This window comes from Gorilla gorilla, chromosome 11, assembly GCF_029281585.2.
Source record: "Gorilla gorilla gorilla isolate KB3781 chromosome 11, NHGRI_mGorGor1-v2.1_pri, whole genome shotgun sequence".
Lineage (NCBI taxonomy): Eukaryota > Metazoa > Chordata > Mammalia > Primates > Hominidae > Gorilla > Gorilla gorilla.
In genome coordinates, this window is record NC_073235.2 from 85,428,571 (window position 1) to 85,441,927 (window position 13,357).

A 13,357-nucleotide genomic window follows, 5' to 3' on the forward strand; every position below is an offset into this window, starting at 1 on the left:
CTATTGTGACAAAGGAGTTCCTTCCTAAAATGAAAATTTCTACGGACATTTGCAACTTCAACAATATTAAAGAGACCAGAGTGTTGAATATCTATAACACTCTTCATAAGAGACAGAGCTACTAGAAAGGCTGGTACATCTTGTCACACCAGATAACAAGAAAGCTCTCAAATGACTATAAGGACTCCCACAAGCCAGGCTTCATCCCTGGGATGCAAGGCTGGTTCAACATATGCAAATCAATAAATGTAATCCAGCATAGAAACAGAACCAATGACAAAAACCACATGATTATCTCAATAGATGCAGAAAAGGCCTTTGACAAAATTCAGCAACACTTCATGCTAAAAACTCTCAATAAATTAAGTATTGATGGGACGTATCTCAAAATAATAACAGCCATCTATGACAAACCCACAGCCAATATTATACTGAATGGGCAAAAACTGGAAGCATTCCCTTTGAAAACTGGCACAAGACAGGGATGCCCTCTCTCACCACTCCTATTCAACATAGTGTTGGAAGTTCTGGCCAGGGCAATCAGGCAAGAGAAAGAAATAAAGGGTATTCAATTAGGAAAAGAGGAAGTCAAATTGTCCCTGTTTGCAGATGACATGATTGTATATCTAGAAAAACCCATTGTCTCAGCCCAAAATCTCAAGCTGAGAGGCAACTTCAACAAAGTCTCAGGATACAAAATCAATGTGCAAAAATCACAAGCATTCTTATACACCAATAACAGAGAGCCAAATCATGAGTGAACTCCCATTCACAATTGCTTCAAAGACAATAAAATACCTAGGAATCCAACTTACAAGGGATGTGAAGGACCTCTTCAAGGAGAACTACAAATCACTGCTCAATGAAATAAAAGAGGATACAAACAAATGGAAGAACATTCCATGCTCATGGGTAGGAAGAATCAATATTGTGAAAATGGCCACACTGCCCAAGGTAATTTATAGATTCAATGCCATCCCCATCAAGCTACCAATGACTTTCTTCACAGAATTGGAAAAAACTACTTTAAAGTTCATATGGAACCAAAAAAGAGCCCGCATTACCAAGTCAATCCTAAGCCAAAAGAACAAAGCCGGAAGCATCACGCTACTTGACTTCAAACTATATTACAAGGCTACAGTAACCAAAACAGCATGGTACTGGTACCAAAACAGAGATATAGACCAATGGAACAGAACAAAGCCCTCAGAAATAATGCCGCATATCTACAACCATCTGATCTTTGACAAACCTGACAAAAACAAGCAATGGGGAAATGATTCCCTATTTAATAAATGGTGCTGGGAAAACTGGCTAGCCATATGTAGACAGCTGAAACTGGATCCCTTCCTTACACCTTATACAAAAATTAATTCAAGATGGATTAAAGACTTACATGTTAGACCTAAAACCATAAAAACCCTAGAAGAAAACCTAGGCAATACCATTCAGGACATAAGCATGGGCAAGGACTTCATGTCTAAAACACCAAAAGCAATAGCAACAAAAGCCAAAATTGACAAATGGGATCTAATTAAACTAAAGACCTTCTGCACAGCAAAAGAAACTACCATCAGAGTGAACAGGCAACCTAAAGAACGGGAGAAAATTTTTGCAATCTACTCATCTGACAAAGGGCTAATATCCAGAATCTACAATGAACTCAAACAAATATACAAGAAAAAAACCAAACAACCCCATCAAAAAGTGGGCAAAGGATATAAACAGACACTTCTCAGAAGAAGACATTTATGCAGCCAAAAGACACATGAAAAAATGCTCATCATCACTGGCCATCAGAGAAATGCAAATCAAAAACCACAATGAGATACCATCTTACACCAGCTAGAATGGCAATCATTAAAAAGTCAGAAAGCAACAGGTGCTGGAGAAGATGTGGAGAAATAGGAACACTTTTACACTGTTGGTGGGACTGTAAACTAGTTCAACCACTGTGGAAGTCAGTGTGGTGATTCCTCAAGGATCTAGAACTAGAAATACCATTTGACCCATCCATCCCACTACTGGGTATATACCCAAAGGATTATAACACATGCTGCTATAAAGACACATGCACACGTATGTCTATTGCAGCACTATTCACAATAGCAAAGACTTGGAACCAACCCAAAGGTCCAACAATGATAGACTGGATTAAGAAAATGTGGCACATATACACCATGGAATACTATGCGGCCATAAAAAATGATGAGTTCATGTCCTTTGTAGGGACATGGGTGAAGCTGGAAACCATCATTCTCAGTAAACTATCGCAAGGACAAAAAACCAACCACCACATGTTCTCACTCATAGGTGGGAATTGAACAATGAGAACACATGGACACAGGAAGAGGAACATCACACACTGGGGCCTGTTGTGGGGTGGGGGAAGGGGGGAGGGATAGCATTAGGAGATATACCTAATGTTAAATGACGAGTTAATGGGTGCAGCACACCAACATGGCATATGTATACATATGTAACTAACCTGCACGTTGTGCACATGTACCCTAAAACTTAAAGTATAATAAAAAATAAATAAATAAATAAATAAATGCTTAAAGTTGGAAAGAAAAAAAAAAGGACTCCCACTAGCCAATGACGGGGCAATCTGAGCTTCAATCTGAATTATAAGTACAGTGGATTGAAAATCACCAAATATGCTTAATTCCAGTTCTTTTGCAACTTTCAAAGAAATAGCAGAATCAGGTGCTAACACCACACACACGTAAAAACTACACGTGACTCCTGATTAAAGAACACAAACAGTACGTAGAGTCTTGCCAAAAAGTTTACATCTAAGAAATTATACCTGTTAATGGAGTTTCACAGCAGAGGTTTGAGGTTTACTAATAGTGTGGGAACTAAAGAATGGAAAGTAAAACAACAACTGGCTAAAAGCACATTTTCTTGCCTTCACACTCAAAATTTCCTATCTGTTGGAAACATTTAAATCATTACCTGGTCACTAAGGGTACACTGTTCTGTGCAAATATCAGTGATGAGATTTCGAGCTTGTTTGGCCATTTCATCTAGGAACATATTACATAAGGAAAGACTGCGATCTCCAATATGATGTCGCTGTGAAGGCAGAATAATAATAATAATACAAGTTATAAAGAAAGTACGTTGAATTAAAAAGACTTCTAAATAGACATGGAAAATTAGGCTAAAGGTACATTCTGCAATAGTGAGGGTGGGAGATGTTAAAAATTGCTTTTGCCTCTTGTAACAACTAACTCACCATACTGTATTTGAACATAAATGACAAAGTATTTGGTGATTGTGAAAGCAATGTATAACTGGGAGGAGTCTTGAAAAATCAGTATTTTGCTTAACATGAAAAACTATGTATTTAATTTTCAAATTCCACAAAGTCCTATATCCAGTTCTTAAATGTTAAAATATTAAACATATAATGTGAAAGGAAACAGATTTAGAGTACTGTTTCCAATCTTATTTAAAATCTGTGTCTCTATAAATGTATAAATTGTGACATAACTTTGTATAAACAGGAAAGAAGAGCTCAAATATTTAAATAAAATGGTGAGAAATCAATTTGGTAATACAAAGTCCAAGGCATTCAAATCTCTAAAATCAAACCCCATTGCTCCCAGGAAGAAAAAAAAAAAAAAGCTGATCATGCATCCATCTCTACAGGATTCTCTTTTTAGTTTTAGTGGGTTGCAATCGTTTGATTGTTTTTTTCTTATCTATGGTAACTGGAATGTTGAGTATAAAACACTGTAAATTTTTGCACTACACATTTCTAATACTTTACAAAGAAATAAAATTTTTAACAGTTTTCCTGCCCTGACCTTCCATAATCATATATGTAGAGCTTACATACAGTATTTCTATGATGAAATAAGTGTAAAATACATAAAATATAAAAATACTTGAGCATAGAAAATAACTTTTCCTAGATCTATTATATCTAACGTATTTTATTTAAAATGCCCTGTAAAACTTTAATAGAAAGTCAAATAAAAAAAAAAGATTTACAACCTGATACAATTAAATATTGGTTCACCTTAGGAAAGATTTCAATTAATAAACAGTGTTTTGTTTAATCAAATTCTGACTTCTGAAAGACATAAATCTTCTGCTATTAATTCTTCCTGAAAAAAGAATACTGAATTAAGACTGCTCAAATTTGTTCTTTACAGATACTAACTTATTTAAAATACAAATCTGATTTCACTACTCCGTTTCAACAGCTCAGAAATGCTGAGATGGAGAAAAACTAAGGTTTAACATGTCATACAAATCTCTCTATTATCCGACCTCTGCCTTTGGCTACGGTGCCAAGAATAAAGTTTAGGAGAACAATGGCAGAAGCAAAGAGACCACTCAGGTAATCCAGGCAAAGATGAACTCCATTTAGAGTACATATGAAGAGTATCATAAATCTGAACTGTAAAAATGACAATAGCCATGGAAAGTAGAGGATGGATTCAGGACATGACATATAAATAAAATTAGAAGGATTTTACGGGTAATTTAATGAAAAGAAATTTGATGGTGAGGAAACAGTTAATAATACATCTCAGGTGTCAAGTTGGGGAGAAAAAATCTATTAAATCTAAAAAATTCATAAATCTATTAAAATTGGTGGTATTAATATCCTCATAGGTAGAAATTCTGAAAGTATTCCCTAATAAACTTCCTGTAAGCTAACTTCTGTCTCAAAGTTGGCTTCCCCTGGAATACTGGCATACAATCTGCAACAGATGTTGTCTAATGCTTGAAGAAACTGATCATGTTCCTGCTATCTCTAAGTTTCTTTTCTACAAGTTCTGCAATTTTAAGTAAAGGGACTAAACACTAAGTTAAATTATAATAAAGAAATACATTATTTAATCTTTATATTCTTATCACACATAGAAAATATTTCTTCTTTAAAGATTAGAAGAAACACTGAGTACATTTTTCACAGATACTTGGCATCAACAAAACTACCAAGCAGTTCAATTACTCTGCAACTGTGTGTGTGTATGCACATGCATGTATGTATCCCACAAGTATCAGCAAATCTGGATTTTGCTTAGTATATTTATTAACAAGTTAGTAATAATAAGCTAGTGAATCTCTCTTTGACTTGTTTATGCTTATTCAGTAATCCATAAATTTAATTTTCGAGTCCTTTCCATGACAGTTTAAGAGGAAAATTAAGTATACAAAATCAATTACTATATAAATCTTTTCCACAGATATTAATACCTGACCCACCATTTATCTTAAAAAAGGTAATTCCAAGTGACTTTATGGTATGTTCTTATTATACTTATGTTTATTTATCTATATATATATTAAACCTATGTATCTGTTCAAGCACTTTTCTGATTCTGCATAGAGATGTATTCGATGGGAAGCTAAGTTAGGTAATTATGACTGTAAATATTTGGTTGGCTACAGGTTTGATCTAGTTTACTTTGCATACCATATAACTCACAGTAGTACGCTATAATTACCTCTTCTGGACACAGTTCATGCGTGCAACTCATAAAATGAGTGCAAAGTAGTGGAAATGCAATTGAGTATCTTGATTGAGAGGGTAACTCCAAACACTGCTGAAACATCTTCTCAAAAGCACGACTATAAAAACTATATAAACAAAAATCAGAATCACAATTTTTACATTTAAAGTAAGTTTTCTGATATAGTACCTTACAGTTAATTTGATTCAAGTGAATGAATGATAACTGGTACCACTGATTTAAGAAGAGAATATTTTTCCCCCAAAGTATCTTTTACACACCAATAATTATCTCAGAGTAATAAAAATATTATTTATATAACAATAACAACATTTTAAAAAATAATAAACCATAATCTATGGCCTCTTACATAATCAAATTTCATCAAAGCTAAGTCACTATAAATAGGAAAAAATACCATTATTATGGCTCGGTGTGGTGGCTCACACCTATAATCTCAGCACTTTGGGAGGCCAAGGCAGGTGGATCACTGGAGCCCAGGAGTTTGAGAGCAGCCCAGGCAATGTGGCGAAACCCTGTCTCTATTTTTAAAAAATAAATTAAAAAAAAGAGAAATATTATTTTATGAACCACTAAAAAAAAAACATTGCCAATTAAATAATCACACGCCATCAATTTTATTTTTTTTTTTAACTTTTTTTAGATGGGGGACACTTTGTTGCCCAGGCTGGAATGCAGTGGCACAATCACAGTTCACTGCATCCTTAACCTCTTGGGCACAAGCAATCCTCCATCTCGGCCTCCCATGGTGCTGAAATTGCGGGTGTGAGCCATGGCACCCAGCCTGCCAGCAGTTTTAATTTGCATCCACATTTAAAGATGTTAAATCTAAATGTAAAAGAATGTGAGTCAATAAAACACTATATATCTTAGAGTAATAAGACAAACAGAAGTAGTAAACATTTCTTTATTTTGGATGTGACAGGCAAAAATAGAATGCAACTATGAAAAAATATAAATAAAATTCAGGTATGACTGAAAATTACAAATTTCAAACATTATTCAAAGTGCTTTTATTTCCAAGAAAGGGGATACGACTTTCTAATTGTTGTATTCTTCTTTTGGAATAGGATCCTTTGCATAGCTGAAAATATCTAAACATATAATGTTTCATGTTCTACCTAAGGTAGACTTTGTGCCAGATAGACAGTAGTCCTGGGCTCCAAATAATCTTAAAAATTCTTGCAAATTTGACCTGTGATGTGTCTAAATCTAAAAAGTATACTTCCTAATGTGTTTCATTATTTCCTTTAAGAGGCATGGTTTCTCTACCTGGTGATTTGAATTTCTTCTGCAATACTAATTCAAGCTTTCCTAACAAACTGCCAAAATCAACACAGATTATACTATTTTCCAAAAGAAATGCAGTGAGAAGCTTTTCATGATGATCTCCATCCAATACATAGAATCTACTATCACTATCCACTGAGATCATTTCAGCATTTTAGAAATCAAGAGACATACTAGGTTATTCCAGTCCTCTTCCCTAAAGGAAAAAAAGGGCCAAGAAGCAGAAAATAGAGTTGATATTATACAGCTTGAGGAGAGAATACTTGAGTTTGAATCCTAACCCCACTGTTATGTATTTATTTATTTATGAGACAGTCTCACTCTGTCACCGAGACTGGAGTGCAGTGGCGTGATCTCGGCTCACTGCAACCTCCGCCTCCCAGGTTCAGGCGATTCTCCTGCTTCAAGCCTCCCAAGTAGCTGGGACTACAGGCACACACCACCACGTCCGACTAATTTTTGTATTTTCAGTAGAGATGGGGTTTCACTATGTTGACCAGGCTGGTCTCAAACTCCTGACCTCAGGTGATTCACCCACCTCGGCCTCCCAAGTGTTGGGATTATAGGCGTGAGCCACCGCGCCTGGCCACCACACTGTTTATTAATCTGATCACAACCAAGTTGACTTATTCATTCAAAGATTTATTAAACAACTACTATGACAGACACTAACAAAACAAATTATAGCCATTAAGGACCACATTTTCTGGGAGGAAGAGAGGGAAGAAAAATAAACTAAGTATAACAAAAAGACTCTAACAGAAAAAGAGAATGAAGCACAATGCAGGAGGTAGTCACCACATCATCTTCATATTAATGTTTAATTTAACATCATAGAAGTGAAGTTACCAGGCATTTAATTTCCAACACTGAGCTCTATTTGACCTTGATCTACAACATTTCTTTCCCTTTAGTTTAATCATGCAAAGAAGGGCCTCAAGGTTATTTGGAGTGACTGTTTTCAACTCCTCAAAAAAATGTAAGAAATAAAAGTCACATCAGTAAGTTGCTCTTTTAGAGAATTAAAAATAGACATAAAATCCCTATTTGGTTAAACTTTTTGTTGGCACATTTTAATAAAAGTCCACTATTCCCTTTATTCTTAAGGGTCTATTACTGAACTGTCTTAAGGACTATGCTAACACAAAAATAATCAAGAAACATATATCACATACTAAAACTTTCAAATCCAGATTTAGAGAAAATTACAACATACCAAAATATGGAGAGATCTGATGTTTCCACCAACATTTCCACCAAGGAATCTACCATTTTTGTGTGAAAAATTATTGTATTCATCATCTTTCCAAGTTCTCTGTGATCTGCAAGGCCAAGTGAAGCCTTTGAGACACTAGTATATGCCTATAAAGCACAGAAAAAACAAAAGTAGTTTAGGTAAACATAAATGACTTTGGACTTGTCATTTTACAGGGGGAAAAGCATCATTGAAAGATATTTAAACTATCTACTGTGACACTGACAGTAACATCTATTGTGTTAGTTGTCTGTAGTGACCCTACCTTGAAATTCCTATCAAGAATTTATTTAGTAAACTGAAATACTAATGTCCATAAAACAGTGTCTAATATATGAGTCATTCACACTGAACCTCAAAGGAACTGAAGTTACAATATCAAAAGTGTAAAACAATTAATTGTCATATTAACCATACCGAAAGAAATCTTCGACCTAATTTAAGAGACAAAACACACACAGGAAGCAATCAGATAAAACTAAGTACTGCACATGTTGATTCAACGAGGTTTTAGAGTATACTGATTCACTAAAAACTGGATCATATAATACACTGTATTAATTTGACAAATTCTAGAAAAGTACTGAAGATAGTAAAAATTGGTGTCGTTTGGCCAAAAAAGTGATAGAACTCAAAGAAAATCATTAAGATAGGTTGTGGGGAAAAAAATTCTATAACTGGGACACCAAATCACAAAAAGCAGATCATGTCCATGGATAGGGGACATTTCAGAAGGGCAGAGAATAAGAATAGAAGGGATGCCTACAGAATAAATACTGTTTGTTACGGCTAGAGTTTGAGTGCAAAGAAGAGAAGGGAAATAGTAAAACATGAGATTCAACCAGATCGTGAACAGCCTGTATACCACGTTAAAGAATTTAAACTTTTTAGTGAAGCACTAAGGGTTCTATGTGGTGGCCAGTTTTTGTTTTAGAAAGATTACTCTGTATAGTGAGGAAAATAGGGAAGCATGACTGGGAAGGGAAAGGAAGCAGAAATCTATTAGAAGTCAGTAGTGGCAATAAGACGGCATTACAATGGTCTAGTTTTGAGTAATGGTAGTTTAAAAGAGTTTACTCTGGGAAATAATTAGATATAGTGGGAAATAGAATTATAGATGATGGTCAGGATTTTGGCTGTTGGGAGATACTCCTGCATGGGTCTCATGCTCCCACACATCTTGCTGGGTATGTCAAGAAGGCAAGGCCTGAGCCACTCATTCTCTAGGCCATTTCTTAGGGTTGTACTTGCAGCTATCAAATTTGAGGGATGAGGTAATGTCTCCCTTGGAACAAAGAGCAAGTATGCTTACGGCTGATGATAAAATAGAGGGTTCCTCAAATTTAGTGTTCCTTATCTGCAACACAAACAGACTGCATGCACAGAATTCATTTTGGCTCCTCTGTACCACACCTGCAGAGCTTAGGGAAATAGCAGAAATAATGCATATATGCTGATGCCTATGCTGCTTTCTGTGCAGTGAATGAAGTCTTTTGTCTTTTGTCACTGACCCAGGAGCTCCATATCTTCTTGCCAGCATCCATGAAATAGTAAGAGAGTAAATTACCACCTTGTAAGTAGGATAAAAATTAAACCTCAAACCCTACCATGGCAAGGGACCAATAGGTGGATGATGTTACTATTCAATGAGACAGTGACACCACAAAGGAGACTTTTGTATTTTGTTTTTTTGTCTACCAGAAAAGAAGAAGGAATGAGGAAGAATGATATCAATATTCTGATGACAAAATATACTTGACATTTATCACAAACTAAGCCTAAGGAGTTTTACTTACCATTTATCAGCTTTAGAGTATAAACAGGAATTAGCTATAGCTGTGGCCATGAATTCAATAAAGAGTTCCATTAACTGTCCCACATTTTCAAAAAGCAGAATTTATTCTTCTCATCAGAACATGGGATATTCCCCAGGAGAGACCATATGTTAGGCCACAAAACAAAGTTCAACAAATTCAAAAAATTGAAATCATATCAAGTATCTTCTCTGACCACAGTGCAATAAAACTAGAAATCAACAAGAGGAACTTCGGAAACTAACACATGGAAATTAAACGATATGCTCCTGAACAATGTAGAAATTAAGAATAAAAAATTTATTGAAACACATAAAAATAGAAACACGATATACCAAAACCTATGAAATACAGCAAAACAGTAGTTAAGAGGAAAGTTTATAGCAATAAACACTCATATTAATAAAGCAGAAAGACCAAATAACCTAATAATGTACCTTTAACTTCGGAAACTAACATATGGAAATTAAACAATATGCTCCTGAACAATGTAGAAATTAAGGACATAAAACATTTATTGAAAGAAATAAAAACAGAAACATGATATACCAAAACCTATGGGATACAGCAAAAGCAGTAGTAAGAGGAAAGTTTATAGCAATAAACACCTATATTAATAAAGCAGAAAGACCAAATAACCTAATAATGTACCTTAAAGAACTAGAAAAGCAAGAATAAACCAAATCCAAAGTTAGCAGAAGGAGATAAGTAATAAAGATCGGAGCAGAAATAAAAAAAATTCAGACTAAAAAGAATACAAAAGATCAACAAAATAAAAAGTTCTTTGGAAAAATAAAATTGACAAATCTTTAGCTAAATTAAGAAAAAAAGAAAGAAGACCCCCAAAAAATCAGAAATAGAAAAGAAGACATTACAACTGATAGCAAAAACTTCCAAGGATCAGAGATTATGAGCAACTATATGTCAAAGAACTGGAAAACCGACATGAAATGGATACATTCCTAGACACATACATCCTACCAAGAAGAAACAGAAAACCTGAAAGGACCAGTAATAAGTAATGAGATAGAAGCAGTAATAAAAAGTCTCCCATGAGAGAAAAGCCTGGGACCTGATGGTTTCACTGCTGAATTCCAGCAAATATTTAAAGAACTAATACCAATTCTACTCAAACTGTTCCAAATAATTGAGGAGGAAGGAATACTTTCAAATACGCATTCTATGAGGCCAGCATTACCCTGATACCAAAACCAGACAAAGACACAAAACTACAGGAAAAGAAACTACAGGCCATCATCACTTATGAACATAGATGCAAAAATGCTGAACAAAATACTAGCACACAGAATTCAACAACACACTGAACAGATCATGATCCAGTTAGATAAATACAAGATGGTTCAACATATGCACATGAATAAGGACAAAACTGTATAATTTTAACAGATGCTGAAAATGCATTCAATAAAATTCAACATCTCTTCATAATAAAAACTCTTAACAAACTAGGTATGGAAGAAAACATAGCTCTTAAAAAACTAGGTATGGAAGAAAACATACCTCTTAACAAACTAGGTATGGAAGAAAACAATAAAGGCCATAGATGATGAACCCGCAGCTAGCAATACACTGAATCAGGGAAAACTGAAAGCATTTCCTGAGATTTGGAACAATACAAGGATGCCTGCTTTCAACACTTTTATTCAACACAGGACTGGAAGTCCTAGCCAAAGCAATTAGACAAAAGACATAAATAAAAGGCATGCAAACTTGAAAAGAAGTCATCAAATTGTCCTTATCTGAAGAAAATATGATATTATATTTACAAAAACCTAAAGACTCTATTAAAACTGACCAACCAATTCAGTTTCATGACATAAACTCAACATACAAAAATCAGAGGCATTTCCATGTGTCAACAGCAAACACACTGAAAAAGAAATCAAGAAATCTCATTTACAATAGCTACCAAAAAAAAAGCCTATGAACAAACTTAAACAAAAAGTGAAAGATCTCTACAATGAAAGCTATAAACACTGATGAAGGAAATCGAAGAAGACACAAAGAGATAAAAAGATATCTCATGTTCATGAATTGGAAGAATTGATATTGCCAAACATACCACCCAAAGTGATCTACAGATTCAATGAACTATCTATCTAAATACCAATGACATTCTTTACAGAAACAGAAAAAATAAATCCTAAAATTCATATGGAACAAACAACAACAACAAAAAAACTAGAAGAGCCAAATCAATCCTGAAAAGTACAATCCAAAAAGTACAAAGCAGGAGGAATCACATTACTGATCGCAAAATCTACTACAAAGCTATAGTAATCAAAACAGTATGGTGTTGGCATAAAAGCAGATACAAATATCAATGAAACGGAACACAGAACCCAGAAATAAATCCACACATTTACTATTAGCTCATTTCCAACGAAAGTGCCAAGAATATACATTGGGGAAAGGACAGTCTCTTCAATAAATTGTGCTGAGAAAACTGGATATCCACATGTAAAGGAATGAAACTAGACCTCTATCTCTCATCATATAAAAAAATCAAATCAAAATGAATTAAAGACTTAAATGTAAGACCTGAAACTACGACACTACTAGAAGAAAACACTGGTGAAACATGCCAGAATATTGGTCTGGTCAAAGATTTCTTGAGTTAGACCTCAAAAGCCACAGTGAACAAAAGCAAAAAAATGGATAAATAGGATCACATTAAGCTAAAAAGCTCCTGCACAACAAAGAAGGAAACAATCAGCACAGTGAAGAGACAACCTATAGAATGAGAGAAAATATCTACAAACTATTCAACAGACAAGGCATTAACAATCAGAATATATAAGGAACTCAAACAGCTTAATAGAAAAAAAACTGATTTAAAAAATGGGCAAAAGAGCTAGACATTTCTCAAAAGAAGACATACAGGTGGCCAACAGATATATTTTTAAACCGCTCCCCATCAGAGAAATGCAAATTAAAACCACAATGAGACATCATCTCACCCCAGTTAAAATGGCTATTATCAAAAAACAGAAAATAAATGCTAATGAGGATGTGGAGACAGCGGAACTCTCATATACTGCAGGTGGGAATGTGAATTAGTAGAGCCGCTATTGAAAACAGTAGTGTCTGAGGTTCCTCAAAAATTTGAAAATAGATCCAGCAATCACACTGCTGGGTATATATCCAAAAGAGAGGAAATCAACATACTGAAGAAGTATTTGCACTCCCATGTTTATTGCAGCAATATTCACGATCGTCAAGATATGGAACCCAACCCAAGTGTCTATCAATAGATAAATGGTAAATATATATACAATGGAATATTATTATGCCATAAAAAATGAAATCCTGTCTGTTGCAACAACACAGACGGAACTGGAAGAAATTATGTTAAGTGAAATAAGCCAGGCACAGAAAAACAAATGCCACATGTTCTTACTCCTAAGTGGATGCTAAATAAATTGATCTCATGGACGCAGAGAATAGTATGATGGTTATAAGAGGCTGAGTAGGGA

The 13,357-nt window shown here is 34.7% G+C and overlaps 1 protein-coding gene across 2 annotated transcripts in view; it reads right to left on the minus strand.

Moving 5' to 3' along the window:
- Positions 1-13,357, minus strand: part of NCKAP1 (NCK associated protein 1) — a 113,257-nt gene that overhangs the window by 34,209 nt on the left and 65,691 nt on the right. For both annotated transcript variants that reach the window (XM_004032918.5, XM_004032919.5), the window contains 3 exons: positions 8,008-8,153; positions 5,475-5,607; positions 2,962-3,081 (listed from right to left, as the gene is read on the minus strand). In XM_004032918.5, coding sequence (XP_004032966.1) covers positions 2,962-3,081; positions 5,475-5,607; positions 8,008-8,153 — 399 coding nt within the window. The remainder of the gene's footprint in view (positions 1-2,961; positions 3,082-5,474; positions 5,608-8,007; positions 8,154-13,357) is intronic.